At 41.7% G+C, this 26,353-nt stretch overlaps 1 protein-coding gene across 6 annotated transcripts in view; it reads right to left on the bottom strand.

Moving 5' to 3' along the window:
• The window catches only part of WRN (WRN RecQ like helicase), a 112,078-nt gene that overhangs the window by 42,488 nt on the left and 43,237 nt on the right, over positions 1-26,353 (bottom strand). For all 6 annotated transcript variants that reach the window (XM_073340321.1, XM_073340320.1, XM_073340325.1 and 3 more), the window contains exons 6-19: positions 24,425-24,574; positions 21,448-21,520; positions 19,577-19,691; positions 17,081-17,504; positions 16,270-16,350; positions 14,692-14,836; positions 13,786-13,861; positions 12,228-12,295; positions 11,908-12,016; positions 9,349-9,417; positions 6,796-6,878; positions 4,713-4,819; positions 3,268-3,455; positions 1,518-1,692 (exon numbers count right to left, since the gene is read on the bottom strand). In XM_073340321.1, the coding sequence (XP_073196422.1) occupies positions 1,518-1,692; positions 3,268-3,455; positions 4,713-4,819; positions 6,796-6,878; positions 9,349-9,417; positions 11,908-12,016; positions 12,228-12,295; positions 13,786-13,861; positions 14,692-14,836; positions 16,270-16,350; positions 17,081-17,504; positions 19,577-19,691; positions 21,448-21,520; positions 24,425-24,574 (1,863 nt within the window). The remainder of the gene's footprint in view (positions 1-1,517; positions 1,693-3,267; positions 3,456-4,712; positions 4,820-6,795; positions 6,879-9,348; positions 9,418-11,907; positions 12,017-12,227; positions 12,296-13,785; positions 13,862-14,691; positions 14,837-16,269; positions 16,351-17,080; positions 17,505-19,576; positions 19,692-21,447; positions 21,521-24,424; positions 24,575-26,353) is intronic.

Genomic DNA, 26,353 nt, shown 5'->3' with positions numbered 1-26,353 from the left:
TGGGTGGAGGGTCCAGAAGCAGGGGGTCTGGGTGCAAGGCAGCTCCAGATACAGGGGTTGAGGTTCAATGGGGGTAGAGTTCGGGTTTGGAGGGCTAGGGGAGTTCTAGATGTAGTGGGTGAGGCTGAGCAGGGATGTCTGGGTATGGGAGGTATGTGGGAACGGCTCCCCATACAGTGATTCCTCCCACCACAGCTGAGGAGCAATGGGGGGAGGAAGCAGGGGAGGATGCTGATCTTCCTGCAACTGGGGGAGATTTCTGGGGGTGGGTCTGACAGCCCCAGCCAGGTGTTGCAGGGGAAGAGAGTGTCCCGTCCTCTCCTGCCTCCAGCCCAGCTGGGACTAACCGCTGATCTCAGCTCAGAGTAGGAGCCACTGGATGGGGCGTCCACAACCCCGCGGTGATTTACCTCTCTGCTGGCTGCTCTGGATACCTGAAACGATGTACCTGCGCTGCTAGGGAGTGGTGCGTGACTGCTCTTGCAGCTTCCCTTTGCTTCTTTGTCAGAAAGTCATTTTTCTGCGGGGAAGCAAAGAAATCTGCAGGGGACATGAATTCTGCACACACGCAGTGGCACAGAATTCCCCCAGGAGTAATAAATACATGTTTGCAAAGCTCTTTCAGATCAGAGATGTAATAAAAATGACCAATTCAGTTATTCTGTCTCCTTTTTATACTTTTTTCTCTCTCAACATTTGTTATTATAGGTTATTGTAACATCTTATGAATTTTACATACTTTTTACAGTTGAGCTCAATTCGGGTAAAGTTGTAGGCTCAATTGTAACAGCACACAATCACAATAAATCACAGAAGTTCCATTCATTAACCCAGAACAATGCAAGAGAAATTTTCTACAGCCTCCTAATGATTTCCCATGGCAACATGAAGATCTTACTGTTGCAGAAATACATGGCATTTAAGCAAAATAATATTCCACTTCAGGGACTAGTCAAAACCTGAAGATATAATATTAATTTTCAAAATAGGATAATGGATAGAAATGCATCTCCTGCCTTGGCTTTTTCCCAGAAAGACAAGAGAAAGAATATATGTGAATGAGGCTAAGTGTACACAGAGGAGCTTAGTATGGGCCATTTAAAAATACACAATTTACCCACCAAGCAGCCCAAAAGTAGAATGTTATAAAATAGTGGTATGGGGTACTCTTCATTTCCTGCGACATTATTGTGATCTATGTGACAGAATGACTGCACATTAGCAGTGAGAAAAGTCACTCCTAATTATACACTGTAGACTGTACAGCCAGGAAAGACTGAGGATGACGTGTATGTTTAAGATCTTTATAAAGTAAATGAGGTTAACATGAAGGTCAGAAATTATGTCACTGTGGATAGACTGTGGAATCCAAGGGATAGTTTCCTTGCCCATAATGTCAAAGGTAAAAGTAAATTTGAAAAAGAGACTGATATTTCAAAATTCTCTCACTCTGTACATGTCAAAGAAATAACTAACCCATTTCCTACAGAACATTGTCCTGTGGTACGAGTTTATACCTGAATTTCATCTCTCATGAACTTGTGATGAACATCTTTCCTTGCTTTGATTCCCATGCCAGCATGGTATGTGCCACAGGACAAGTTTAATTTCATCAGCTCAGCAGCTACTTGTTCAGTGGTCTTCCTTGAAGGGCAATAAACGATAGTGGGTCCTTCAAACTCATATGTAGAGCTAAGGAAAATAATAATATAATAAATTCACAAGCCTCTTGTGAACCACACATTCAACATCTGAATCAGCAGACTAAGGGCTGCCGGGCTGCAGATTTTGCAGCAAGTCTTCATTATCTTGGGCATTAGCAGCTTCAAAGTCTGCATTAGTCTTCTCATTTATTTTTAAGATGTTCTCTCTAGGGGGCAGATATCTAGCTGATTCAAACCGCCATCACTCCATCGACTTCCATACAGCTATGACAATTAACACCAGCTAAGGATCTCTTCCTGGATTCTTAGCCAGAGTAAGGATCTTGTCGGACACAAAGCAGTTCAGAGAAGATAAGATCTCTTCCATTTCTATAGTATTTGTTACCTGAAAAATTCTAAAGGTTTACCAATATCATATATTGCTGCCACATTACAACTCTCCCGAGTGATGTTCTCTCTAGTGCACGTTTTGTGCGAATCACAGTACTATTTTCAGATACACTTGCTGGGACTGAGGGTGCTAAGCATTTTTAAAAAGAGCCAAAAACTTGTGAAAATCTTTCCCCACTGGCAGGCAGCCTGTGGCCCACCTCTCTCAACTCACTCCCCTTCTCTACGCCAGGCACACTCCCCGCCCCCCCAGTCCCCTTCTACACATCCTTGCTCCAACCCGCCCAGCCTGGCACCCCCCTCCTCCTGCCCACAACCCCTCGCTCCAACCTGCCCAGCCTTGCACCCTTCTCTTTCCCCTCACTGCACACATTCTCATTCCAACCCACTCAGCCTGCCACCCTTCACCCCACATCTTGTCAGATCAACAGCTCTCACATTGTTTCCCTACTTTCCAGCCATGCTGCCCTTGTAAACAAAACCGAACCCTCCCCTGAAAATAAAAGTACAATAAACAAACAGAAATAGCAGACACAAATACAGAGCTATATGTTGCCCATATGAATGGAATCACAACACAACGGTAGTGACCCATCAGGAACTACAGAGACTGCCACCAAAACCCAACCTTCTCCTGCTCACCCTACATACATATCAGGCTTTCATTTTGGCGTTTGTGTATCCGTAAGTCAATAACAAAAAGGAAGAGACCGTCTGTGCCAGCCTACCTGTAAGGAAACACATTTGGGATTTTGCATTTGCAGCCAGGCAAATGAAAACGTAACGCTAGAAATCAAAATCATCACCTTGAATTTGAATTTGTGCATAATCCTAGTCTTATTTTTCACATAATATGGTTTAGAAAGTAATCCATTCTACAGCTAAATATTAGCATTTGCATTGCACGAATGCCAAGATTAGTGCTCCTGTGTGCTGGGCACTGTACAAACACAGCGAGAGACTATCCAAGCCCTGAAGAACTTATAAAATAGACAGCACAAATGGTGGGAGGGGAAGAGAGCTAGAGACCCGAAATGATTTGCCCAAGATCACTCAGCAATTCAGCAGCAGAGCCAGGAAGAGAACCTAGCCTCTAGACCAGTCCAAGTCCACTTTGTTATTCTTGGTTTTGACCCCTAGTCTGGCACACGTTTGAGAATATCTGAGATACAAAAGCAGCAGCTGATAGAACAAGCAACCATTAAAGCCTCACCTTTCCTTTTTAATAAGGAACGGTTTTAAATCCCGAAGGATTTGTCCAGATTTTCGTCCAACTTCTAAGTATAGGTTAGGTCGGTCAAAACTAGTACATGTGACCTGAGGATTCTTTAGGTTTAGACAACGCACTATGTCTTCTCTAACTGAAGGGCTCGCTGTTGCAGTTAAAGCAACAATAGGAACCTGAAACAAAAAGCAGAGAGAAATGATGAAAGGAAAAAAAACAAAATCTGAGACCCGTCATTCTTGCTTTTTTTTTTTTTTTTTGAAATTGTGATTCAAAGTTAAGGGAAAAAATGGGAAGAGACTAGATATCCTGATCTGCGTATAGTCCCTGGAAAATTTGATGCTTCTGAAGAATAGAGACAATATTATACTTCCCAGAACTTTTTAGTGTCACAAAGAAATATATTTTAGCGATCCTTCCATAAAAACAAACGGGCATTCACCTGTCTACATGGGAGAAATAGAAACTGTATTTAAACATATATTTTTTCAAACTGCATTTGGACAATTACCTTTACAGTTTCTTCAACAGGATTACACACAATTTCAAATATGGGTGCCTAAAGTTAGGTACCTTAGGACAAGATCTTCAGAAACAGGAGCCAAAAGTTAGGCTCTTATGTCCATATTTCAGCCACCTATGGTTAGGATTTTCAAAGATGCCTATGTGACCAAAAGTCAATGAGATCTGTGCTTCTAAGTCAGTGGGGTGGTTTTCAAAATCCCACCCTTAGGCTCCTGAATCCATATTTAGCCACCTACATTGAGGCTCCTATTTTTGAAAAATTTTGGTGCTTTGTCTGTGTTTTATCACCTAAACAAAGGGCCTAATTTTCAAAAGCAGTACCCACAACTCCAGCATACACAAATTTGAAAGTATGGTACCATAATGAATAAGATGTTTTAAGACTAGCACCTGAGTGAAAAAAAACTAATCCTGCTTGAATGGTGGGAGCCCAAGTATAAGTACCTACACACAGACCAATATTTTCCCCATGACTAAAATGTGTCCTTTTCCAAAAAGGCTACAAAAACATCACTAAGGGTCTGCATATTGACAGCCATTCACTGCATTAATATAAATGAGAATACATTATAAATCAAGTTCTTCCATCAGATGCACACACACACTTCCATCTCCTTTGAACTGAAATAGGACATGCAGGTGCATACATCTGAAAGCATATTTCATCACTATGAAGGCTTGAAAAGTAGCCACCTTAATTTACATGGCACAGGAGTATTTCAGGGCACACAGTGTATCTGGTGTGCATTCTAGTTTTATTCAAATTTCTCAGTGCTTCAAGCATGTCTAAAGAAGAGCAATGTCAGAAAAAAAAAATCACAAACCTACTAGAAAAATTTACTTTTAAACATAATTTACACCATCCTTTTTTATCTCATTTACAAATGAGCTATACCCTGGAGCCTCACCGAAGGGAGCGCTTTCTTTAAGGAACCCAAAGTCCTAAATGAATTTCTGAAGTCATGCCCCCACTCTGAAATACAATGAGCCTCATCGACTGCTATCAGCGTAATACCTGGGGTTGGGGAAAAAAAAAAACACAACAAATGAACACATAAGTTATATGACACTGATTTAGGAAAGGACACAAAATGTTCTAGAAAATAAAAACCTCATTTACTGAAGTTAAACTTTACAGTGAAGTCTGATCAGCCCTTGGCTACAAGGCAGACGGGAGCCCTGGTAATTCCAGGGAAAGGTATAATTAGTTTGTGTGTTTCAGAGTAACAGCCGTGTTAGTCTGTATTCGCAAAAAGAAAAGGAGTACTTGTGGCACCTTAGAGACTAACCAATTTATTTGAGCATGAGCTTTCGTGAGCTACAGCTCACTTCATCGGATGCATACCGTGGAAACTGCAGAAGACCTGAGCTGTAGCTCACGAAAGCTCATGCTCAAATAAATTGGTTAGTCTCTAAGGTGCCACAAGTACTCCTTTTCTTTTTAGTTTGTGTGTGTTTCTAAAATGGCTTCTAACATAATGACCAGTGGAAATCCTTTTCCACATTGACCTTTTTCATACGAAGCCATGAGAGATTTCGCAGATCTTCCTCCTCTGCTCCACTTTTCCCTTCACCATGTCCCTGGCCTTCAAGTCCATCGCTCATAAGATGTGTGTCACATCAGCTCCCCACTTCTAGACAACAAGGCATGCTTCCTCTCTCCTTTGGTGCCAACAAAGACTTCAGGCCAGTTTGCTAATATTCATCGAGGTGTTTATAGCTACTATCAATTTTGTTTCCTTGGTACTGAAATAAGGCCTGAAATTCCCAGGATTGCTCCAATCCTCTTAAGAGGTAACATGAGTATAGGTAAATCTGATGGGAGAGGAACTTCTAAAGCAACTCTTCATACTAACACATGCATCACATATTATGGTTTGAACGATCACTTTGTCTCTGCAACCAGTGCTTTTATCAGCCTGTTTATATAAAGGACTCTGCAATTTAAGGGCCGTGTCCTGGAGGTACCAAGCACACTCAAATCCTATTGACTCCAATGGAGTTCAAGAAGCTGTTCCCATCTCACTGCACTGGGCACTAAATTGGGGAAATCACAAAGATTGTTTGAAGTTGGAATTATTTTGCGTTGTCCTGATGGTCACTTGGGGCATTAGTGGCTTTACTGTGTTTAGTAAGAAAAATAGTTTATTAGACACAATATTTGTAGTGCATGCATTTATCAAGTGTAATATTCTGAAAAATTAGAATGCTAATATATGCTTATTATTTTTAATTTCTTGAAGATACTTCTGAGAACACTGAGTGCATGTTCCAACACCGATACTGAAGAGCCTACACTGATCCTTCTATTATACCAGTTCTTAGTAGCTGGTTTTTCATGCAGAACGAACATTATGCGCGCTCTATATCTATATCTAGTAATTATCTTAATGTTATTGTAACAGAGTCTGCTGACACCAATCAGTCGGGATTGCCATAATGGACTCTGAACTTGCTGTTAGTGTTGAGAAACAGTGCTGAGAAATTCTCAAAACAGGGTATTAAACAAATACAGAGAAAAAAAATATTAACACACATCACTGGTAGGACCTTTGAATAAAAGCAACGTAACCCAATTCCTATTCCTAGAGGAATTCTGCGCCAAAAAATTAAAAATTCTACTCACAATATTTTAAAATTCTGCAAAATGCTGCTCCATCTGTCAGCCCCATGCAGGGCAAGTGTGGCTCGGACTGTCAGCTCCAGGTGGCTAGGGCTCCTGCTGTCAACCCCACACCTGGTGAGGCTCGGGCTGTCAACGGGAGCTCAGCCATGTGCAGGGCTGACAGTGGGAGCCCCACTGTGTGCAGAGCTGGAATTTGTGATTTTCATCGACAGGAAGCATTTTGATGGAAACCACAAATTCTGCATGAAAAAATAAAATTCTGCAGGGAACAGTAATTCTGTGCAGATTCTGCATTGCACAGTGGCACAGAATTCCCCCAGGAGTAAATTCCCCACAGCTCCCAAAATTATCCTACCACAACATACCAATGGTTTCGTCAAGTTCCCGAAGTAATGATAAGTTCCCCGAGCAGAACTCTGGAGTTATATACACAACTCTATAGTGGCCCCTACAAAATTGGGAAAATACATTGTCATATGCAGCAGCTGAAAGAAATCCAAAACAATTCATCCAACTGAAATGAAAGAGTACAGCGGATAAGATGAAGGTGGGAACAATACAGAGAAGTTGTGAACAGGGAACATGAGAGGAAACGAATGATGCAGAGAGAGGGTAGAGAGAATGGAAACAAAGGAGGGAAGGCAGGAAGAGAAAGAGGAAAGGAATTTCTTAGATTTTTAAGGCCAGAAGGAGCTATTATGACCATCTAGTCTGACCTCCTGCATACCCCAGGCCAGAAATCTCACTCAGAAATTCCTGCATTCAGCCCAATAACCGGTGGCTGAGCTAAAGAGGTAGAAAGAGATGTCCAAAATTGATTTAAGGACTCCAAAGGGGAAGAGAAGAGAAGATCAAATATTAAATAAAACAGAACAGTAACACTGAAAGGGAAATAGACTGAAAGACAAAGGAAAAAAGTCAGTCATAGGCTGTGCTGGAAGCAATGCATAAACTTAAATTTGCCTAACACTCTCCAACTTTAGGCCCTGTTTTCAGTTGGTTATCACTTTGCCAAGCTTTAACTATTCAGTCTGAAGTTTTCCCATGGCAGTTGTCTGCCTCAGGCTGAATTTTCTGGAATGGTTTAGTTAAAACAGTTCAACCACTTCTGAGAAGGAGGTCAGAAAAAATTACAATGTTTTGCCCATGCTACAAAAAAAAAACAACTATTTTAATTGAACCTCAAGCATCTCCACACTTTGGAGCAGGGACCAGAAATTTGGTGCGGGGGATGTCGTCACTCCAGTGTCAGATATGCCTTTTGCCATCCCCATGAAAGTCTCCCCAAGTTTGGTCAAGTTATGAGCTTCTGAAAATCTCAGAAGAAATCTCTGCCCCTCAGCAGAGGTGAGAAACTGGCAGCATCACTCTCCAAAGGGTCTGATCTCACTGAGCACGTTGTATCCTCACACAATTCCTACATGCTGACTGGACTAGGTGTGTGTCATCCCGGGGGTGCCGGGGCTGAGCAACCCCTTCCCTGCCACAGGGAGGCACAACTGCCAGAGCGTCTGTGGCGCTGTCTGCCAGGACTTGGAGAGCAAGGTCTTTCAGCTTGAGGAGAGAAGCCCTGAAGGCCAGATTAATTGTTCTTGCTCTCCCGGGTTCTCCAGCTCAATGGGAGCCCATAGGTTCATGGACCTTATTAGAGCAGGAGACCAGGGCCTTCTGTGTGGTGACCTGGTCATGGCATGGCTCCCAGTGAGGTTGGGAGGGCTCACCATGCCAAGCACAGACCCAAGGTTGATGTGTGTCTGGAGAGGATTCCAGGGTTGTGGGGTCACATTACACTCACTGAAGATGAGCAATGTTTCTTTGGCACGGAAACCCTGAAATGTCTTTTCCTTGAGAAAGCCAGTGCCACCTTTGGGGTGGACAGCTCCCAGATGGGCACGGGGGCAGCCAGGCTGACACAGCAGCACGGGCTGACGCAGCGCGGTCAGACTCAGACTTTGTGTCAGGGGAGCCGCAGGGCTGACAGTTCCTCTTTTTCTCCCACCCTGGTTCCAAGGGGGAGGACCAGTGCCACTCTCCTCCCTTTGAATGGCACTCATGCCTACCATGACAGCAAGGGAGCTGGCTTCAGCAGAGCTGAAGTGGTTGATGAAGTCTTGGGGACTGGAAGTAACTTCCATGAGCTTCCCTGCTTTTGGTATCAGAGACTCAGGACCACAGGGTAGAATTCCCTGCTCACCAGGCACTAAAGGATTTTGTCTCAGCACAGGCACAGACTACAACCCACATCTAGGGGAGAGCTGCTGCTGCTCAGAATCCAATACTACCCATCAGAACACTCCACGAGATGGCACTTCAAGCAGCTGCTCTAGTACATCAAGTCCTGGCAGAGACGGATTGGTAACCCGAGCTTCTATTGAGGACAGGGCCTTCACCTTGTGAGTCCATCCCGAACAGTCACTGATTCATCACACGAGGGGTCGGGTTTAAACCCTGAGGCCTTTGCCTCAGCCATGAGGAGGAAAAATTTGATCAGAGCCACAGGGACAGCCAGCAATAAAGGAAACTAAAGTCTGCCAATAAAGCAGAGAAAACTATCTAACGCTAACTGAGTAATGATCTATCCTAACCAGTAAGAGCTAGGGGCAAAGTCTGACAGAAAAAACAGCACAGGAAATAGGGGAAATACAATTGCCTTCCAACTCACTGCCACAGGCAGTAAGAGTCGTGGTCACTTTCCCACATGCCCTCCCATTGGAGGCAAAGGGCCCAACAGACTCTGCTGACCAAAAGGACCACACCACAAATCAACACTTGAAGAAAAGTTCATACTTATTTCACTGCTCATTAACACAAGCACGACTTTAGCTAATTTTGCTAAATTCTTTTAAATTCTTTCCAGCAATTTAAGTATCTGTATTCAGGACCTGACAGTTGAGAGATTAAAAAGTAGTGAAACTTACGCTTTAATGTCCCCTATCACATTTTTTGACTGAGCTGATCCAAGCAAGCAAGCTGCAATGCCTGACATTCTGTATGAAGAAAGCACAAGCAAGATATGGTTTATTCATGTGAATTTGTTTCTTGTCTCTTAGCCAGTTTAGGATCTATGACAGTGTTTTGCCTCCCACCCCATAACTAGCCTCTTGTGAAGGATCTTATCAAAGGCCTTTTGAAAGTCTAAATACATGTCAACCAGCTCTCATTTACCTCTACTTTACAGATCTATTCAGAGAATTCTAACAGATTAATGAGACTTAATTCTCCTTTGCAGAAACCATGCTGGTTAGACCCTACCGTACCATGATCTTCCAGGTGTTTTACTATTCTATTTAATTATTGTGTCAGCCAATATATCAGATGCAAATATAAGGCTCATTGGTCTATAATTCCTTGGATCACCTCTAGATCCTTTTAAAATATATAGGTACAAAACTTGCTACCATGCAGTAAAGTAGCTGTTTTTAATGAGCAATTCAATATTTTTGTTACCAGCTCAGCCCCTTCATAGTTGAGATCTTTCAGAACTCTTGGATGGACACCACCTGGGCCTGGTGATTTATTGCTTTTTAAATTATCCATTTGTTCCAGCACTGGAACATGGATCTCATCCAAACTGACAGCTGAATTAGTGGGTGTCTGAGACTGCAGAGATCAAATCTCTTCAGCGCCCAAAATTAATGAGCCAGTGGGCAGGTGATGAATAAACAGGCACTCAGATTACATTGATCGGAGCAATATAATGTCTAGATAACAGGTTAGATACACATAAACATAATCTGGCCAGTATTTGTCCCCAGGTGCTTGTGGGCAGCAAGATTAGTTTGTCGAGCCACTCACCTACATCATAGCCATTCATCTACATGATACCATAGTTTGCAGTGCAAAACAGCCAATATAAGGAAAGTTCTTAATACAAAAATTCCATCTTTGGTAAAGGCATTTTCCCTGTCTGGTTTGCACAGGATGGAAGACACTGAGCCAGTGTAATTCTCCTTGAGAGTATATCTCGGTAATTTAGGAGAAATAATGGCAGGTGTATTGTAGTTAGATTTAAAAAAAAAGCAGCAATATAAATCCAGAAAATTCAACATTAATATTAAATGAATTTAAAGGTAGAATGGACTATTGTGATCATTGAGCCTGACCTCGTCCATAGCACAGGCCAGAAAATTTCACCCAGTGATTTTCACACGAGGCCTATAAAACTTTTAGAAAGACATTACTTCTTGATTTAAAGACTTCAAGCGATGGAGAAGCCACCACATCCTACGTAAGTTGTCCCAGTGGCTAATTACCCTCCTGGCTAAAAAACCTGTGTTTTAATTGTAGCCTGAATTTGTCCAGCTTCAGCTTCTAACAACTTCTGGCTCAGGCATCATTGCTTAAAGTCCAGAGAAGACCTTTCAGGTTCTGAGGTATCCCTTGTGCACTGGTCTAGCAGGAGCCATTTTAAGAGAGATTCCCTTGAATTTCTGGTCCTAGTAAAACAGGAGCTGAGGACTGAACAGCAAGAGGGTTCATGAGATCCCCTCAAGCACAAATGGCATCTGAGGTGGCCATCAATCCAGGGCATCAGCCCATGACCAGAATGACAGAGTTTGAACCCCAAGGGCTTAGCATCCGCCATAAAGGCAGGAAGGTGGGAACATCTGAGGAAAAAGACTCACTGGACAAAAAAAGGGGGACCAGAAGCTGCCAAATGAGCAGAACTGCTGCTAAACTAACTATAACCTAATCTGAGTCATTACACAAACTAAAAACTATTTCCCCATGCTAATTTTCCCCCTACTGTTACTCACACCTTCTTGTCAACTGTCTGAAATGAGCCATCCTGATTATCACTACAAACATTTTTTTTCTCCTGCTGATAATAGCCCACCTTAATTGATTAGTCTTGTTACAGTTGGTATGGCAACACCCATTTTTTCATGTTCTCTGTATGTGTGTGTGTATATATCTTCCTACTGTATTTTCTACTGCATGCATCCGATGAAGTGGGTTTTAGCCCACAAAAGCTTACGCCCAAATAAATTTGTTCATCTCTAAGGTGCCACAAGTCCTCCTCATTCTTTTTGCTAATCTTTAATGTTAACGATGTATTATTTACAAGACATTCTCCAATTATTCACTAGCGGAGAAGACACTGGTGGGTTCTGACGGCCACAGGTGGCAGGAGGGAACAGAGATGGGTGCAACAACACTGCTCTGTATTCCCAAGGGTGAAATGGAGAGAGCGAAGGCAAGTAGGATGTGTTGGAGTCTACATCACTTGACGTCTTTAAATCACGATTGGACGTCTCCTTCTTAAAGATCTGCTCTAGCTCAACTAGATTTTATTGGGCTGGATGCTGGAATCACTGGGCAAGGTTTTCTGGCCTGCGCTATTCAGGGGGGTCAGACGAGATGGGCCTAAAAGCGAGTGTCAAAGATGCAGCCTTTCACACCAACAAATGGCAGATGCAGCATCTGTCGGCTTCTGTAGGTACATGGCAGCTGCCTGCTACTGTTATATTACTTACTCAAGCTGCAGCACTTGGTCCTCCATCAAAGAAATAAGAGGAGAGATGACTATTCCTGTACCTCCTGTGTAAATGGGTGGGAACTGGAAGCACAAGCTCTTCCCATATCCTTAAAAAGAAAACATACCTCTAATGACAGAAGTATTAAATACCTGAAATTCTAATTCCTCCCCAAAGCCTTATTTTGCGCCTCACTTTCCCCATTATTGTACTTCCTAACACTCAATAAATCCATGCAAGACATTTTTAGATCATGTTCCCTACAAAGCAGTCATAGAATCAGCTTACATATGTTCCTTTAACGTAAGGTGTGTACTTACCAGTTGCCATGACAACAAGGTTATCTCTTCTGCCTTGTAAAACAGAAGAGATCACTTTCCACTGGACCCTTGAAATTAAATACATATTGATTAATTTTTATTTGCCTATAAGGAACTGTATCTTGTGCTACTATACAACATATCTGGCATCCACATGTGTAACATTAGAATTTAAAGTAAAACTGTCAGTTCAATAAAACCACACTTGAAACCACCTTTTTCGTATTCTAGGTGTGCTCCCTCTCCCATTCCCTACTTACAGCCGAACCGTGGTTGTTTTTCTCCTACAAGAAGTCCCACTGAAGTCATATTGGGACTTCGTGTAGGAGTAAGGCAAGCAGTATTTGCCTCAATCATTAGTTGGGGTTGGTCCTGCTTTGAGCAGGGGGTTGGACTAGATGACCTCCTGAGGTCTCTTCCAATCCTGATATTCTATGATTCTATGATTAATGGAAGACTACAAATGCAGTAGATGCCAGTATGTTATTAAAAGCTGATCTTCAAATAGGTTTCTCAATTATTTTCACCACAAAAGGCAGAGAAATGATACACTGCTGCCAAACACAGCTTTGGTCCTTTTTGTGTGCAACTGAAGAGAGGGTATTAAATGTAAATAAAGTTGAGAAAAATCCAAATTTTCCTTATTGTGTCTCAGAATTTACCAAACTGATTTTTCCCCAAACCAATTTTTCATAAGATTTGCTCCATGACCATTGCAAGACATACGGCATTTTAAGAATTATTTTATCATATTTATATTGAAAATAAGACCATATAATGATCTAACACTGATAAATTTTAGATGTGTTACAGTGCGCAGAAGTCATACACATTACTGGAGAGACAAGGTGGGTGAGGGAATGCATTTTATTGGTCCAACAGAAGATATTACCTCACCCATATCCAATATCCTGGGACCAACACAGTTACAGCAACACGGAAATATGCACATTATTGCTCCTAGGTTACCAAGTAGTTGCTACATACCGACAGTTAAATTATTACATAATATTCTAGGCAATTTGTTACATGATGTATATAAACTAATACTGCATATCGGTTACGATGCCTTAGAAATCTATCCTCTGTATACTAGCACTGTTTGTAAAGCTATCTGTTTATCATTGCCCTTTGTGCATTACCGCACTCTGTTTTTCCATACTATGTGTCTAACAGACAAATAAAAAAAGAAAAAACAACCACCTCAGTTATGAAGTTTACTGTGACAAGAGTTAGTAATTTAAATTTCTTGTTGTTTGAAATATCTTGAGATATCTAAATTACCTTTGTTATTTCAAGTTTAACACCTTAATTACCTGGGCCTGCTAAGTGACAAGAACATGGATGTCTACTCTATAAGAGCTTTGATATAGGTACCTCACTATGAGATTTACTTTGACAGCTCCTCAAGGCCGGGGTTAGGCCTTTTTTGTGCATCTTCTACAACACTAAGCTTACTGTTGGTGGTTATCATAAGCAACAATAGAAAATCATTCTAAATTAAACAAAAGATAGGAACTGGACACACACATTATATGATAATTGATAACACACTTACGGTTTAAAACCAGAATGCCCAAAATATGTCTTTAAGCACGTGACTTCTATTTCACTAGGTGCAGGCAACAAAGGATCTGAAGGAAAAACAATACATGCATATTTAGCTTTATTACAAGTGAAAAGCCATGGACTGAAAGAGATTAGGAAGTTTGTTGCTGTTCATTTCCTGGGCCCCGGATTCACGCAACTCTAACATGAAAGTCTAGCAAATTTGCAAAACACTGTTAGGAATGAAACCATGAATCTCTTTCTTCATGCCAAGTTGGTAAGATTACTTCTCTCAACCTATATAATCCTATGAAATACTAGCAACCAATAACCTTAGCATATTCTTACCAATTTCTATTTGCAACACATCAGTTAAATATAACTCCTTGGAAATGGCTGGGGTGGAGACTGCCTAGCTGAAGGGAAGATTTCAGGGAGCAAAGGTTGGGCAGGCCAGGACTCACTTCGGCAGCACTTCCCATGTGCCCTGTCTCCACATAACCAGTTCCCAACCATTGGGTCAAAATCACCAGGGAGAAGATCGACCACCCAACGCCCACAGATGGAGCCTTCACAGAGCAGTGAGACAGACATGATGAGAGGAAGACAGGCTGTGCAGAGGGCATCAGTTTGGGACAAACCATTCCCCATCCCATCTACCTTGTTCTGAATGTTTCCAGTTTTAGTTTGCAAGGAATCGCCTACGCTTAGCCAAGGACAAAATGTGACTCCAAGTTATCTTTTGGTCTCATTAGTATCAGTGAGCACTACTTCAGAACTTCAACGTCTGCTTGGTGTCTCCATGAGCAGTTAACTAAACACAGGGCTTTAAGCTACCTTCCAAGTCTCCTTTTACACACAGTACAGAGTTATTGTCAACTTTTACTCATACTTCATATTGTAATTCAGTATTTACCCCAACTCTCCTCTTCCTCCTCCTCAATGCCTTCATCTTCATCATCATCTGGAGAAAGGCGAAATTTTGTGCCATCAATTCTCTTGGTTTCAATGGAGATAGAGTCAGTTCGACTGACTTTAGAATTGTTTACATCTTCTATAGACTGAAAATTGGAAGTAAAAAGTTAACCCTTATTGTACAAAGGGGAAACAATAATGAACAAAACCTGCCATTTTGTTTGAAGCAATATTGCTCAAGGGCACATGAATTCTACTCTAATTATGGCCTGGCTCAGATCCTTCAGCATGAGGCACAAAGAAGCAACATACTTTCAAATGTTATTGTTTTATTGATCCTTCAGCATGAGGCACAAAGAAGCACACATGTGAGAAATTGCCATTATTAGAGAGCAACATACCTTCAAATGTTATTGTTTTATTAATTTAAATTCCACTAAATGTTACCTTTTATAAGAGGAGGTTGCTTACCTGTAACTGGAGGTTCTTCGAGATATGTGATCCCTATTAATATTCCAGTACCCACCCTCCATCCCCTCCGCTGACATACTCAGCGATGACTGGAATTCATATAGGGAACATCACTCGAAGAAGAAATGGTTATTCTCATTTGCCAAATACATGATACTCTCTCCAATCCTTCCTCTGAGGCTGTCTTTCAAAATTCTAAGAACATCTGTTCAGTGTTAAATAGCTTCTTTCAGGACGTGTGATTAAACTGCTGGGCAACAGCTTTCATTTCTGATTCTCTCTCTTCCTTTGGGATTCTGTTCTGTGAATTTGATTGGGAGCGGTGGGAACTGAGGTATTATGGAAAAACAGTCTTGTTTATTTCTAATGACTTGAAAAATAGATGGAGAAAGAATGCAGTTCCTGATGTGATGTGACGTTCAGTGGGACAAGTAAAATATGAAAACCTTGAGTATTTTAGCAGTACTTTACTACTAAAATATCCCTTCCTACTCACTCACTCATCAGCCAGCATTTCATAGACTAGAATGTAAATAAAGCTCGCTCTGCCACATGTACCTAACAGAAAAGAACAGTGTCGGGATAGCTTGTGAAAGGAAGATAGGTCCATCAATGGCTATTAGCCAAGATGGTCAGGGATGCAACCCTATGTTCTGTGAGTCTCTAAACCTCTGACTTCCAGAAGCTGGGACTGGTCGACAGGGGATGGATCACTAGATAGTTGCCGTGTTTTGGCCACTCCCTCTGAAGCATCCAGCACTGGTCACTGTCAGAAGATGGATACTGGGCTAGATGGACCTGTGGTCTGATCCAGTATGGCCGTTCTTATGTTCTTATCAGGAACGAGCTGTTTAACTTTAATTATGTGAGTTCAATGGGATGGTTCCTAGGCTTAATCTGAAGCCTGTGCTTCAGTGCTTTGCTGGATTAGGGCAAGAGTGAGGAGGAAGAGAATGAATACGACAGGATGATTTCTGTATTTTGTCAAAAATACTTAGAATATGCTGGGAAAAGACCCTACACTATAATAAACAGTCTTTCCCCTCTCTTTTCCTCCAAAATGACTAGCAACTACTTCGACGAGGGAAACAAACATTATGGCACCTACTTTGAGCATCTCCATTTCCAGTTCTTCATCACTTTCAATGACACAACCAAGATTTTGTTCATTCTCTCTGGAATATGGTTCCTAAAGGAATATTTCAAAATAAGCCTTTATTTCACTGAAAGTCCACCGCCCTCTATTCCTCTACTAGACACATTATTTATATGTCATTCAAGTGTTAGTTGCAGATAACTCTTAGCTAAACAACTTGGTCTGGACCCTTCCCATAGTAAAACATGTTTGGAAAAATTTTAGGAGAACACAGCAAATTTCCATAGAAGTTAGAAGATTCCATTTAACCTGGATACAGACAAACCACGCAAATGAAAAGAAAATAAAGTAAAATCAATTACAGAAACTAAAAGGAATTTATCACCATGAAAGAGAAGCCCCTAAAAGGGCTGCAATTTATGAACTCTGTAGTCCAAATCATGCCCTGTGAGACACCTGCACATCTCCAGTGACTACCATGAGAACTGTGAGGACAGAATTTGGCCCTGTACCCCCTAAAATTCATATTGTAACCATATTATTCACAGTAGAAAGAGTGAATCTAAGGTTTGTGTATGTGGTGAAGTAACAAGGATCTAAGTGGCAGCAGCACTAAAGAGAGGCTCAGAGATCGACAGGTTTCATGGATATTGACCAGACTAAAACTTTAAATTCAGCTTTGGGAAAGCAATTCAATATACCTTCCTCTCGCAAACATTAACTGTCACTCTGTGAGTCAACTCTTTAAAATCCCTTGGTAAATTAACAGTAAGATCACTTTTCCAGGTAATGTTCATCATTTGTATGGATTTTAATCCATTACCTCAGGCAAGGCAGCTTCGTTTAGAATTTCTTGGTTGGCCTTAAGTTCCAACATTTGAAGTTCGAATTCAGTAATGTCCAGTGACATTAAGCAGTCTCTATCTGTATCCTCCTTAGATCCTTTGTCTGCAGTTCCATCTTTCTGCTCAGGCTTACTAAGTTCCATTTCACCACTAGTCAGGTCTCTCTCACTGACACACAGTAACATATCACCATCAAGGTCATTATTTATATCATCTTGAAGTCTTGTAGGAAATTCAGGTGTTTCGGCCTTTTCTTCTTCAACAACGGTAGACACAACTTCAGCGTTCGTTGGCGCTGCAACACAGCTGCTCCCCAGCTCTGCTTGGGGGTTGGGTTCACCAAGCAACACGTTTCTTAAGGCACCTATATTTCCTGATACATCTGTTAATATTTCTACAGCTCTGTTAGGGGGGAAAAAAGGAGAATTAAATAAAGCTGTAAATAAATGACATGGAGTCAGAGTAGCAGCCGTGTTAGTCTGTATCCGTAAAAAGAAAAGGAGGACTTGTGGCACCTTAGAGACTAACAAATTTATTAGAACATAAGCTTTCATGAGATGAAGTGAGCTGTAGCTCACAAAAGCTTATGCTCTAATAAATTTGTTAGTCTCTAAGGTGCCACAAGTCCTCCTTTTCTTTTTGTAAATAAACGGTTTTTGTATATCTTACCAGTGGCTTTTTAAAGGCAGTTCTTGCCCTTAATGATAATTCTAACATATAGAAAAATAACCCTCCTCTATTTCCTCAAAACTTCATAGATGCAGCTTTGTTGTTCCAGCTGGAAATAATCTTTACATGCATACAAAATTTTCCTCAACCAAAAATCAATATACAATACTTATATTTCTGGAGGGAAAACAGTTTTCATCATGCAGTTACACTGCTTAAATATATTAGCTTCGGGTACCAGAGGTTCGAACTCAGGCCATGCGGTGGTGAGAAGGAATTGGAAGGGCAGTCAGTCTGTCCATCCCTTTTATCCTCGGTATGGAGCATGAGGAGGTCAGGGGTGCAGACATGACCTAACGGACAATGCTTGCAAGAATTCTCCAGTCTCAGCGGCCTGGAGCACACCCGTACGCACAATGGAATACACATAGGAACCAGCACTCAAAGAAATGCTGTCACTTTGAGTGCCTACACATCTATGAACAAACATTTTCAGCTCACAAATACTAAGTAAGTATTGATCATGAAGACTATTGTAGCCACTGGAAATCAAGAAGTTGACGGGGTAAAGCAACTTTCGGATGCAAATGATTAGGTAATCAGTTTTTTGTACTTGGTTTATAAGAGAACTAACTGAAGATTTGATCATGGGCTCTTGACTCTCTGAAACATCATGTTGGGCTCTCAGGCTGAAGAGGACGGATGTCCCGGTGATAGAGTATCAATGCGCAGATGACATTCTGCTCTACATCTTTTTCTATCAGGCCTAGATGGAACCACTTCTATCAAGCTATTAACAATCATATTTAAATAATGAATGGTAAGAAGCAACCTGAAACTAGTAATCAGCTACGTAAACTGAAACCTATGTGAGACCACCTTTCTTAGGCAACAACCTCTCCTGAGACTCAATTCCCAAACGCACTGAGTAGAGCTAGGTCCCACCTTGACTAGAAGGCTAGTTACATTACATATCCAAAACTCATTGGTCACTTGAGCAATTGCTTAAGGTAGGCTTTGTCACAGTTTCCGGGTTCACAGGCTTCCCTTCCGATTTTAAGAGTCCTACAGAACATGGCTGGCAGTGCTAAATCACCAATCCTCTGCTATTACACAAGGAAAAGTTGCATTCTTGTACCTTACGAGCAGAAAAGTGAAGTTTTCTCATGGACTGAAGTTTCTTTAGAAAGGGGGGGTACACACATTGGGAGGGGTGCCTCAACGAGCTCTCATGGGGTCAGCCAGCACTAACAAGACAGACTGCAAGACTTGCTCTGCCTGAATTCACAAAGCTTAAAAAGGGAAAGCCTGCCACAGGAAGGGTGGTGATTAGGGGAAGACTGCTATGCCTTGGATATAGCTGGCAACACAGGATAGACTGGCAAAGAGGAAGAGACAGTGGCAGACTCTACCATCCCTGAGACTATATGGACCAGGTATAAAGTGAGGATTACCAAAAGGAGCAGCTGGAGGCAGACCCTAAATCAGATCAAGGATACCAGAGCCTGCAGATAAGATGAACCCTCTCCCAGGCCAGGAAGAGGAAAAGGAATCTTTTTTTGTTGTTTGTTTGTTTATTTTGTTTGGAGAATCCCTTGTATGCCTTCAGCCGGGGAAGGACTCTTAGCAGCCCATATTGTGATCTGGTGGGGACCCCAGGAGGCCCTCACCCACCACAATATACACATGGATCTGTAACTATAGATAGGGTGCCCTGGATTAGATACCAGTAGTACAGATATAAGAACATACCACTGACAGGCATTTCAAAGATAAAGAGGAAGCAGATTTGAGCAACATCTAACCTCTGCATATTTTTAAGTTGTCCAAAAGTGCTGGGAAGACCATTAGCCAGCTCCACCATTTCTTCAGCTAATGAGGACAGTTGCTTCTTGACTTCATTGGGCAACATTTCCCCATCTGAAAAAGTCAATGTCAGTGAAGTTTCGTTACATAAAACCTCTCATACGCAAATAAGCTTACGAAATAGTTACGGACTCAAGAGAAATAGTGGTTGCTATAGTGAATTATAATTATAAGCTTTGTCTATTTCCCATTTTCAGAAGCAGCCTGACGAGGTGCTCCACAGTGAGGGGAAGGGGAAAATGGGACCCAGCTGGGACAAAACATCGCTACCAGCGCCATTCAGACCCAGAACTGCACAGAGGTTACCCCACCTCTTCCTGGGGGCACCAGGACCCGTGCAGCACTCCCTCCCCTGAGCCATGTGGAGCCAGCCCAAAGGGCCAAAGAAATTCAGCAGGAACAGACACAGAAGTAGCCTACCAAGTATTGCCACAGGGATGAGCAGATACCAACATAGTCATCATACAGTCTTGACTCTAGACATTCTCTGCCCTGTGCTGACTGGTTGCTTGCTCCATCCCCCTCACTCACAGACTCTTCACTTTGAGCCAATGGGAGACACTGTGTCACAGCACTTTTGAGATGTCAGGCCACTTACGTATGTTCCACCGCATGGATAGCACACTTCCGTGCTACAAAGTGAATAGCCCACACATGTAGACTAAATGTTCTTAGGCTCTGACCCTTACAAAGACTTATGCAACTTTAAACATGAGTAGTCCCATTGACTTTAGTATCATAAACTAAAAGGTGTTTAATTTGTTAAAGTTCATAAAAAGTAAGTGAGCAAACATGCAGCTGCATCATGCACAAGCTGCGAATATAGACAAATCCGCTAAGAGAGGTCACAAAAATTAAGCCTTGTGATCAAGAAGGCAGGATTGCTGCTGCATGGTCATCACAGGAAAAATAAGGGTACAGCCTGCATAGAAAGAGAATAAAACCTTTTCCACACGGCTTTCCCTGGTCAAAAGCAACACTAAGATTTTTAGCTTAACTCATTATTTCTGAACGTGTAAATGGGAGACAAGCTCTTCTGAAAATCTGGGCATATATTTAGGTACCTAAATAGGAACTACTCGGTAACAAGCTTTTTAGAAAATCTGGACAAGATCTCTAGCTCAGCAGAAATGAAGCAAACTCAGAGAAATCAGCTGTGACATTTCCCATTAAATCTAATAACCTATATATATTAAAAAAAAAAAAAATCAAACGCTGTGTGCCACTAGGACAAAGCCGAAGTTTACAGTTTGCTGGTATTCCATGGGATATTTGCATCTCCTGAGCTATGAGGAAAAAAAGACCAGCTCTGGCAGATCTCACTCCATGGCAGGATGAGAAGCAGGAGACACTACGGTATTTTTCCATCTCTCTCACAAATGCGTGAGATGGCACTCAACATGCTATAAATCTCCCCACTGTATTTCCCACTGAATGCCTCCGATGAAGTGAGCTGTAGCTCACGAAAGCTTATGCTCAAATAAATTGGTTAGTCTCTAAGGTGCCACAAGTCCTCCTTTTCTTTTTAAGGTGACCAACAGTTTATTCAAGCATCTGACCCTATTATGGTGTGGAATAGCAAAGTAAACAAGAGTGAGATCTCTTACCAGCCCCCTTATAGAATTTGGGCACACACCACAGAACGATGAGACGGTACTCTCATGTCACTTACTGCCCCTTCTGGAAAACACTCAGATACCCAGGTGATACAGGTGATCAAAGAACCCTGTAAGCCATCTCTAAATTCCAAACAGTTCAATGTCCAATTAGAAAAAACACACATTCTTTATTCTTTGAATTTGCAACTTACTGGTTTTTATACTACAGAGCCTCTGACCACAGTTATTCATATTTTCCAGTTTTTGGTAAATGAGGAGGCCGGCCTGTGAAGAAAAGCAAAACAAATTCAATGCTTCAGACTCCATACAGATCACGTTTTATATTTTTTTTTCCTTCCATGGTTGGAAAAAGCCTAAAACAAACTGCAGAGGCTACAGATTTATTCTCCAATCCAAGATGTAAATTCTATTTAACACTAAGTAAAGGATTTTTGTTCCAAACAATGTCAATAATGTAACATTAAGTTAGAGAACTCAAGACAAAATACAATTTAGCCTAACACTTTAAGGTAAAGTTAAGGGTGCAGGAACATATCAATGATTTTAGTGAATATTACCTCAAGACGTTAGAGGTGTGTTCATTTATTTTAAAAAAAAGTTAGAAACACAGCAAATGCTGAGTTAAGCTCTTGCTAAACAAGTCACTCAAACTGCCTTTGCTCTGCACCCGTGGGCCCAGTCTACAACAGAAAGTCAGATCAACACAAGGGCCATGTCTACATTACTGGCTAAATCAACACAGACGTCTTCCAAGGAGTACTCAACTCATCTAGATATTTGCCTAGTTTTACAACAGGCTACATAAAAAGCACTAGTGAAGTCAGTACAAACTAAAAATTCATACGACTTGCTTAACCTGCTCTATATACGATACACTAACATGTAAATACAATATTTATATTCCAATTGATTTATTTTATAATTGTATAGTAAAAATGAGAAAGTCAGCAATTTTTTCAGTAATAGTGTGCTGTGACACTTGTATTTTTAGGTCTGGTTTTGTAAGCAAACAGCTTTTAAGTGAGGTGAAACTTGGGGGTACTCAAGACAAATCAGACTCCTGAAAGAGGTACAGTGGTCTGGAAAGGTTGAGAACCACTGGATTATGGCGTGGCTAACAGATTAATATCATCTGCCTCCGTGTTCCACAGGACACAAAATGTGGGCAGACCATGTCCTCTATTTTCATTTAATAAAGAGCCTCATGGACATCTACCGTGCTATATAAAATAATAAACGGAACTACAACAATTACTGTTCCTCGTAAACTTCCTGATAAGTCTCGTAAGTGAACTCAAAAGAAATTGTTTCTATAAATCTCTGGTTCACTGCTCATCTCCAGGTATATTAGAAAAACCAACGTTTCCTGAGAATGAGGAGAACTGCACTTTGGTCAATAAGCAACTTCACATAGAGTGAAGCTTGGACTCTCAGTCTTGGAGTTGCTGTTGAAAAGACTCTTCCTGTGCCTTGTTCAAGGTTATACCTAAATGTTGTATAAAACAATATGCTCTTCAGCTCATCTCAGTGAGGAGACAGACTACCAGCTGTACCTTCTTTCCACATTTTGCCTAAACCCAGGCAGAGAGAATTGCAATAGTCTAGCCTGGAAATGTTGAACCACAAACCACTGTGGTCAGGTCATCATTTGAGATGGAAGTATTATGATGGATACGAATTTGATGCTACTGAGACCAAGTACTCCAAGTGGGCACTTCTCCCCACCTACCCCAGCCTGATGGAGTGAGAGGCGTTAGGGGCCAAAGGGGAGGAGGGCAGGGTTTGGGGAGAGGGAGAGTCAGGCTCCCGGGTTCAGTTGGTTTTATGAATTTCCCAGGGAGAAGAGGGAGAAAGCATTGATGTAGGGGAAAGATGAGGTCCTGAGATGTGAGGGGAGTCCCTGGGGTAGCTGCCAGGAGTTTTGGGCAGAAACAGACATGATAATAACCTCCTTTGCAAAGCACTTTGAGATCTATTGATGTAAAGTGCTAGACATTGTAATTACTTCATTCCCATATGCAACTGTTCAGTGAAGTAAAACCTTTCCACTCCTCCATTTGTCCCCCATCCCCTTTTCTAATGGATAATTAAGCATTGTTTCCAAAACTAACAGAACATTTATTCTATTGGATATTATGCCTGACTGAATGGGCTCTTGCTATTTCTCTGAGGGATAACTTTTCCTGCTAATAGACTGTGTCCTTAGTGTTCCAAATGATAAAAATTTATATTGGGATGGTATCATTTCTGGTCATTAGGACTTGACAAAAGTTTGATATTTTTCTTTGCCATTCCTATTCTGATCCACAGAATTGACGTTATTATTGAAGATGCAACAAGGCAATGCTGCTGTTTAGGCAACTTTAATCCTAACTTTTTAAGTTTTATGGGTTTATACTTCTAAACTGTACAGTTTTATAGAATATTCACAAATCAGACCCACTTGGCGAGAACACCTTGGAGAACAGCCTCCAGTGAATACACGGGTTAAAATGCAACCAAGAACTGAAAGGGTTAGACAGTAGCCTACACAGTGTGTCAGGGGCCAGCCTGCAGCAGAGCCACTCTTCTGGCAACCTAATGAGTGCAGCTGGCCTTGATTGGCTGAAGGAGTCAACTGCACCACTTGATTGGCTGAAGGAGTCAACAGGCTGATACTTAAGCTCAGGAGCTGCTCAACACATTCCTAACCCACAGCTGCGCTTACCTGCCTTCTCTGTCTCTAGCCTTGCTCCAGCCACTGCCTGTTCCTGCTGCAGCTCCAGCTCCCAGATTCTTCCTGACTTCTGACTACCAGCTCAGACCCTTGGCTCTGCCTTCTGACTGACAGTAGTTCACCCTTTGGCTTAGGCTTTGGTTTGACACCCAGCTACAACCCTTGGCTTCGCGCCAGTACCCATGCTGTCTGCTGGATTCAGCTCTAACTGGTAGGCCGGACTCTTGCTCCGAACGCTAGGCCAGACTGCCCACAGCTCAGTCACCAACACTATGAAGCTTTATAGAGTGTTTTGCAGGGCAAAGATTACTAACCATTTTGTTGCGAGGAATCTGAATTACATTCATGTTGGTGAGTACCACAGCCAAAAGACATTAGAAAGGTCGGCAAATAACGTATTAAGAGGAATGAAATAGTTAAAACATGGAATGGAGCTCTCTACTGGTACCCACATAAGCGTCAGTGGCTGCATACAACTTCTGCTCCTCGCTGAGTGGAAATTCTTCCCAGTTACCACAGCGGACACACTTGTCCTTCAGAAGCTGCTTGCTAAATAGATGTTTTACCAGGCCATTTAGACTCCATATCTCCTTACACTTCAGCTAAAAATAAGAAATATTAAGTTCAAAGCAATTGTACATGGTAAAAATAATTCTCAGAACAAGGTAACAAAGCTGATTCAACATCACAAGTGGAGACTCTGAATATATCAAAATTAACTCATTCCTCAACAAAATGACTGACCTACAGATGTGCAGCTTGATTCTACTCCCATCAGAGCCAACTGCAGTGTTACAACCGAAAAAATTCTGCATTTGTGCCCTGGCACAGTGTTCCCTTCTTGCCAACTGGACTGCTGCATCAGGGCACCATCAGCATATGCAATGAGAAGTGGGTGTCCACAGCATAGCAAAAACGGGAGAAATACACCAAACAAGTGCTCAATACAGGTCACTTTAAGCACCGACTGTAACCTTTCCACTTCATCATCATCTTAAAAAGCTTTTATGGTGCTTTCTTGAGATGATGCGCTTCCCATTTACCTGTCATTGTTTCAGCCTCCCAACATATGGCTTCTGGTTCTACTAAATGGTGGTTTCCCTGAGTTTAATGGGGCATGGTTCTCTCAAACCAGGTTCAAAGGCACAGCCTTCTACTAAGTATTAAAACTTCACCTTAAGATTTTTTAATTTCTGTATGCCATGCCTATCATTAGGAGAAGTAAGTGTGGTCAGAAGTTATGTTCTCTACATCTGTATTCTAGCAATATGACATTAGGCCAGTAGAGACCAAAATAATTCATTCTTATCCCAGATATAGAATCCTTTGCTCCAGATTGCTCCCTGAGCCAAGCTGTCTGGTACACAGGTATTCCCCTATGCAACCAGATGCATCAATATAAAACATATGTGCACATCTGGATTTGTTAGCTGAAGGTTTAATCAGTAATTACCCACATCTACATTAGGGCTCTGGATAGAGGTTGGAATAGTAAAGTTTTATGCTGGTGGGACAGAGAAAGGGGCAGATGTAATGGTCAACATTCAGACTTGAAACAGTTGTAGTACTTTTGGGAATTTAAACACTATGCATTATGCTATCTGACAGTCATACAGGGAACAGAGATGATGAAGTACTCACCAACACATCAATGGGCCCTGCTCCAAGACAGAATGGTTATTCAGAACGACAGGGAGAAAAACCTAGGAACTGCCAGAGAGAAGCAGAGACACAACCCACCTAGCCCAGTATCCCAGTTCCAATAGAAGCCAGCACCAGATGCTTCAGAGAAAGATGAAGGAAACCCCACAGTGGGCAGATGGGGGATAATCTGCTCCCTACATCAGGTCTCATTTCTTGGTCTCGAATAGTTAGAGATTGGCTTAAGCCCTGAAGCATGTTTAATATCCCTTTCCAACACTGTTTTTGTTAGTATTAACTCTTATAATGCTGCATATTCTTGTTATCCATATAAAATTGTCCAATCCCTCTTTGGGCCTTGATAAACTGCTGGCCTCAACAACGCTGCTGTATATTGAGCAGACACCTTCAATGAAACCTCTACTATGACACCCATGTCCCTTTCCTGAGTTGATACAGTTAAACTACCGGTACATTTCCCAGGACTCTAAATGTTACCCTCCATTGTGCATTACTTTGCATTTATCCACACTGGCTTTTATTTCACACTGTGTTGCCTTTTCACCTAGCTTGGTTAGGTCTCTCTGAAGTTCAACACTGCTCATCGCTAAGAAATAACTGTGTCATCTGCAAATTATGCTACTTCAGGAATCACTCCCCCTGTCCAGATTGGAAATAAAGAGTACCTCCAAAAAACCTACATTAAAATGCCATGAAGGGTACAAAGCCAAGCACTCAAG

This window comes from Lepidochelys kempii, chromosome 4 (assembly GCF_965140265.1).
Source record: "Lepidochelys kempii isolate rLepKem1 chromosome 4, rLepKem1.hap2, whole genome shotgun sequence".
Classification (NCBI taxonomy): Eukaryota; Metazoa; Chordata; order Testudines; family Cheloniidae; genus Lepidochelys; species Lepidochelys kempii.
Note: the sequence above shows the minus strand (reverse complement) of the source record. Positions and strands in the feature narration are given on the sequence as shown.